Below are 6,127 nucleotides of genomic sequence, written 5' to 3' on the forward strand. Positions count from 1 at the left end.
ATTAGTATATACCTAATCCTTATGTAACCTCTATATATATTGTAAAGCCTACCACTGAATAAGATTGAGCATTCATTTCTATATAATGAACTCACTCGCGTAGCGCGGACAACTGACTAGTATATATATAAAGTTAGTTTTACTCTCTTCTCTTTAAGCCACCTCATCATCCTAATCATCATATTATGTAACGTCGATGAGATTAAACCACTCGTTGTCCTCTTGTGAAACCACTCACATTAGTAAATTTCGCATGATGTTTAGGACTATATGTATAGTATAGGCGTAGGCCAGTTTAAGTTCAACCAGCTACCTCCACATGCAAGAGTGATCAGATTTTCCGTTTATTTCTTCAAATTAATGAAATCGCATGCATGATATATATCCGATTCAGGATGTCAAAATGACTGCGGTTGATTAATTTGCTTACCTCTTGAGTCGGTCCGCCTTGTGAAAGTGAAACTCGGTCGAAATATGAGTCTAGTACGTGCGTGTATATATGGTGATGAAGTAGCGAGTCTGGAAATAACTTTTCGTTTGTTTGAAGAAACTGGGAGATGTCTGCATTGGTCGACAAAGAGTACGTTTGGAGATATTTGACGACATATATATATATATAGACAAATTGAGTCGTCGCTGGAAGTGAATCGGATGATGGCATCTTAATTCTTCTTATTTGGTGAAGTTGCTTCGCTTCAAATTGATATGCTATGTCGTGTGTGTGTGTTTTTGTGATGCAAGAAACGATAGTTTTTTTTTTGGTTTAATTGTTTTTCGTTGTTTTTGGTTTAATTGTTTATTAATTATGACTACACTTATATTTTATTTTATTTTGGCATTTGAGGAAAACACTTATACTACATTTGGAAAAGGTAGAAAATATTTGATCTATTGTATATTGTATTGCTTATCATTTGGTAAGATTAAATGAAAAAGTTAGACCAAACGCAAGGAGATAAGAGAATTATTTTGATAAAGTATTAACTGGTTTAAGTTAAAAATACAATACTGTATGTGTAAATGAAAATTAATAAAGAGTTTTTGGTAAAGTTTATATGCATGGCTACTACAAGTAGGAATCAACTTATGATGAAATATAAAATGTAAAAAAAAAAAAAAAATTAAAACAATGGACAAATTAACGTGGGATGCAAGTGGTAAACCTTGACCATTGATGAGAAATATGAATAGTGACGTGGCGAGATCTGAAGCGTCCAAGGTCCAACTTTAATGTTGCGGATTCCAAAACTTATAGGACGTTCAGCTCAGCCAAAAGTTTATATATACTCACTCTTCACATCCGCAGGAACTTATTAAAAAACCTGCAGATACATTTTCTAATTTCAAAAAAAGTACTTTCTCTAACTAACTTCTGGAAGGGGAAAACAAAAAATGAGTTCGTCCGTAGAGTAAGTTTATCACTGCTACTACCTATGATTCTTTGCTTATCTCCATCTCTTAAGATTTGAATTTTTTTTTTCCCCATTCATCTCATGTGTTTGTGTTGGTTCCGATCATCTTAGAGTTGAAGCAGGCATGAAGATCAACGACTCATCGTTGGGTGCTGAAGAAGCCATGAAGAAGATCGTTGAAGGAGAGAAGAAAGGGAATGACGACTCGTCCTTCGGTGCTGAAGCAAAACAAGGCGACGATTTCAAGTAAGTTTCGCTAGCTATCATATGACGATTCTTCTGATTTTTTAGTTTATGGTTTTATCTCATTGGATTCCTCTGGTTTTCGTTTGATTTGTGGTTCCCACCGTAGAGATGAAGAAGACGCCATGAAAATGGAAGTTGACGGAGCCTTGAGTGCTGAAGCAAAGGAAGAGATCAAGTAAGTACTATCTGATTCGTCTCTGTTTTCCTCGTTTTTATATGGATCGATCTCTTAGTTTTGGCGTTGGTTGGTTTAATTTAGAGATGACGAAGCCATGAAGAAGATCGTTGAAGGACAGAAGAAAGGGAATGACGACTCGTCGTTGGGTGCTGAAGCAGAACAACGCGTTGATCTCATGTAAACTATCTATTATATGAGAGTCCTCTGATTGAGTTTTTTAGTTTTCGTTTTTACATGGATTGATCCCTTATTTTTGGCGTTGGTTGGTTTAATTTAAGAGATTACGAAACCATTAAGAAAATCGTTGAAGGACAGGAAGGGGATGACGACTCATCGTTGGGTGCTGAAGCTGAAAAAGGGCACGGTTTCATGTAAGTTTCTCTATAGCTAATTCATGACTCTTCTGATTTTCATTAGGTTTTGGTTTTATCTGACTGGATTCCTTGTTTCTTCTGTTTTGGTTCTCGTAGAGATGAAGAACCAGCCATGAAAATGACAGTTGGCGGAGACTTGAGTGCTGAAGCAGAGGAAGAGCTGAAGTAAGTACCATCTGATTCGTCTATGTTTTCTTCGTTTTTTTCGTTGTGTACCTGACTCGTATTTCCTTTTATTTCCGCTAGAGGCAATGAAGAACAAGAAGAAAACGTTGATAAAGGTAAATGGTGAATCCCTGGATCTAGGGATTAGATTTGGATTTTTTTTTTTTTTTTAATCCATGGCTCCTCAGAATTTATTTATTTTGCAGAGGCTGTCCACTATTTCGTTTTCCAACCATCCAATGAACTTTTCGTTGTCCACTATTGCATCAAACATGCACTAGCTAACCAATAACTCTTATATATATAAGCAATTGTCCTCGAAACCAAGAGAAATTGTCGTTACTTCAGGCCTCTAGGCCTCTCTCTCATTTGCTCAGAGGTGCTTATAAGTTCTAATACAGAAGGTGGTAGAATGGCGAGGACAAAGTTGTGTCTATGCGATTGGGGGGTGGTGGGGTGGTGGTTATTGAATATGTGGCTGAGCTAACGTGGCATGAGGCCATGAAGCTGTTTTATGTAGGAGAGTTAACTAGGTTGCTCATCGTTATTTTCATAGGCTAGCGTTTGATTTTTGATTGAACTGTACTCAAAACTAAGAATAAATCGTTTCTCCAAATGAAAGATTGACCAGTGACAGACAAATAAAAAGATTTATTTTGATAAAAACATTAACAGTAGCAGAAACAACAGATACCTTCGCTATCACCAAAATATACCATCATATACATTATTGTTACCAACTGATACCTTTTTGGTTTATTTGGTATAATTAATAATGAAAAGTTGCAAAGTTTCTTTATAATTAAAAAAATTAGTTACCAAAAATCAAACCGATTAACCTCTGTTTTGGGTCAACAAAAATCAAATGTTGGACAACAACTAACCTGCCGTACAATTTGGGTAAATATATTTTTCATATGATAAATTATGATTTATAATGTTTTATATGATAAGGTGACCCATTCGATCCCAAAGTAGCATATATGAAACACAAACGCGCGCGACTAATGGAAGTGGATTTGTGGATTGACCAACATATTTAGTTAAACGCTTTCAAAATTATTGTTTAAAAAGTTTTTTAAAACACATAATAATTTATGTGCAAAATTAATACTATATATTATTATTTTATAAATATTATAATTTAACCCGCGTAACCTGTGAGTCGATGAGGTAATGTATGTTTGTTAAATATTGAGAATTTGAGATCATTAGTTAACTAATTTTCTTATTGGAGAATTATGTATTATATAAAATAACTAATGATTCAAATCTATATATATAATAGGAGAGTTCTCTCTCCATCTAAGCTATCCACATCACCATTCACTTCATCAATTTTTAAAAAAAATTAAGTATATTTAAAAAGTTTATTTAGTATATATTTATGTACTCATAATTAATAAAACATTTAATTAAATAAAAACTAATTAACCTTAATAAATGAAATTTAAAAATCCTAAAAGAAATATTGTTAAAATGTTATAGTAATATAATTTGTAGCAAATTTTTTTTAAAAAATAATCTTACTTCCAATGATTTAATGTGTTAATGAGATTTATAATGGAAGAAAAAAATGTATGGTAGCGTAAAAAACAATATCTGCCTATATATAAAACCTATAAACCAGAAAAATTTGAAGTGAAATACACATTATATTTACACCAAAGTTTTTAATTGAAATAAAATTAAATACATCAATTTTAGATCATTAACTGGGTATGGATAATAAATCAGATTTATCTACAACAAATTATATCATTTCCATATTTAATTTTGATTTTCCTAAAATATCTCTACCTAATTTAATCTAATATATTATTATTACTATTAATCTTCTTTCACCTCTATGTGATCTTATTTATATTTTATTTTATCTTTTTACATTAAACATATGTATAAAAAAATAGATTTTTTTTTCCGAATATATTGCAATTTGATTTTTTTTGTAGAGAAACAAAATGAATATATCCCAACAAATGTATATTACTCAATCTATAAAACAAAAAGATGGTATGTACAACGTCCCACATCGGCTAGAAAAATTTAAACAATGTTTCAGAACCATTATAAATAGGACTAATATGCTTCTAACTACCAATGAGCAGGAAGTTTGATTTCTCAATCATCCAAAATTTAAGAGTTTTATTCGGTTTAATCTGGTTCTTTATTTAAGCAAATTAAAACTTTTAAAAACTTCAAAAATATTATAATATTAATTTTTTTAAAAAATGAAAATATTATAACTTTTAAAATAAGCTTTTAAAAAATTTCAAAATATTACAATTTTTAAACTTTAAAATTTTTAAAAATTATAAACATTAAAAATTCAAAAATATATATAAAAGAACATTATAACGTAACTGACGAATACAGAAAACTCAAATATAAATATATCTTATCAATATATTATGTTTTATTGTAAATCAAAAGTCTTAACAATAGCTCAAAAAATTTCCTTTTTTGCAATTATATTTTCCACTATTAAAGTTCTGTCTAAACATATTTCTTTTAAAAATATATATATATTCAATTACACAAAGATATACAAGCAAAAAATATACATGTCAAATTCAAAAACATGTAATTAATGCTTTTTAAACTCAAACCAGATTATGAACCAGATTACCTTCTGGGTCATCATATCACTATTAACCTGGTTCAACCACGGTCAACTGATTAAAAGTTATATATATATTTATATAGACTATGCAGTTTTATTAAAATAAAAAAATAAAACGTCATCTGTGCGGGATATCCTCTAGTATTTTTTTTTTTTTAATTTGATGATATAATAAATATGTTGTATATTTCTGCACATTTTATGCTACATAGAATTTGATTAATAGCTTATTTCCTAATCTAACATATTTTTTTTTTTCCTAAAGCATCATCTTTCTTTTTCTTAAATATATAATGATTTTTATTACATTTCATTAATTATTAATTACTGTTTTTCAAAAATATCTGAAAGTATATAATTAATATTAAATATGTTTACATATGTTTAACTTCGAATTTAATTGTCCACTTTTATGGTAACAAACTTAATTTGATTTTCATAAGTATAGATAATTCATAATTTTGGTTTTTATTTTTAATTTGTTTAAATATATTTTTTTGGCTGTCTTTACATTTGTTTGGCAACAGGTTTGCAGTCACATTTTTTCTAATATTTTTTTCTTAAGTCTGTTTGGTAACAAAGATTGGTGCTCCCCTTTTAATAGTATAGACTATGTAGTAACCCGTGTCAAGGCACGGGCAATTCGGTTTCTGAAAATATATTGTTTCTAGTTTCTATTTTGAATATTTTGTTTGAAGGGGTAGAACAGGTTAATACGAAATAAAACAAGATCAAACGTAAAATCAAACGGTCCAACAAAAAAATGGTTCATTTTGTTACAATCACACGGTACAACGAACACTGGCACAGTCCAACGAACACTCGCACGGTCGAATGAACGCTATAAAAAAATAGGCATAACAAGTTTATATAACTTTATTTCTCGAATTATGTTTGAAATTTGAAAAATAGTTTTAATAATTTTTTATTTCTCGAATTATGTTTTAAATTTGAAAAATAGTTTTAATATTTTTTTAATTTCTTGAATTACCTGTTCCTCTCTCGTATCCGTTCTTTTTAGCATAAATAACACAATTTACATCTTATCATAAATTACTTTTGTGTCACAATTTCTCTGCTTTGGTCTTTTTACCCTCTCCATGAACTCATCATCGTCTTCGTCTAAACT

General features: G+C 29.9%; 1 protein-coding gene across 1 annotated transcript; it reads left to right on the forward strand.

The window, feature by feature from the left end:
- The first annotated feature begins 1,321 nt into the window (after positions 1-1,321).
- Positions 1,322-2,667, forward strand: LOC111829399. Its single transcript, XM_023778491.1, has 8 exons — positions 1,322-1,409; positions 1,524-1,658; positions 1,765-1,833; positions 1,918-2,013; positions 2,115-2,207; positions 2,307-2,375; positions 2,457-2,491; positions 2,582-2,667. Exons 1-8 carry the CDS (start codon positions 1,393-1,395, stop codon positions 2,665-2,667), a joined length of 600 nt encoding a protein of 199 aa, XP_023634259.1. The 5' UTR covers positions 1,322-1,392.
- Positions 2,668-6,127: the final 3,460 nt, after the last annotated feature.

Source organism: Capsella rubella, unplaced genomic scaffold (genome assembly GCF_000375325.1).
Source record: "Capsella rubella cultivar Monte Gargano unplaced genomic scaffold, Caprub1_0 scaffold_12, whole genome shotgun sequence".
Classification (NCBI taxonomy): Eukaryota; Viridiplantae; Streptophyta; class Magnoliopsida; order Brassicales; family Brassicaceae; genus Capsella; species Capsella rubella.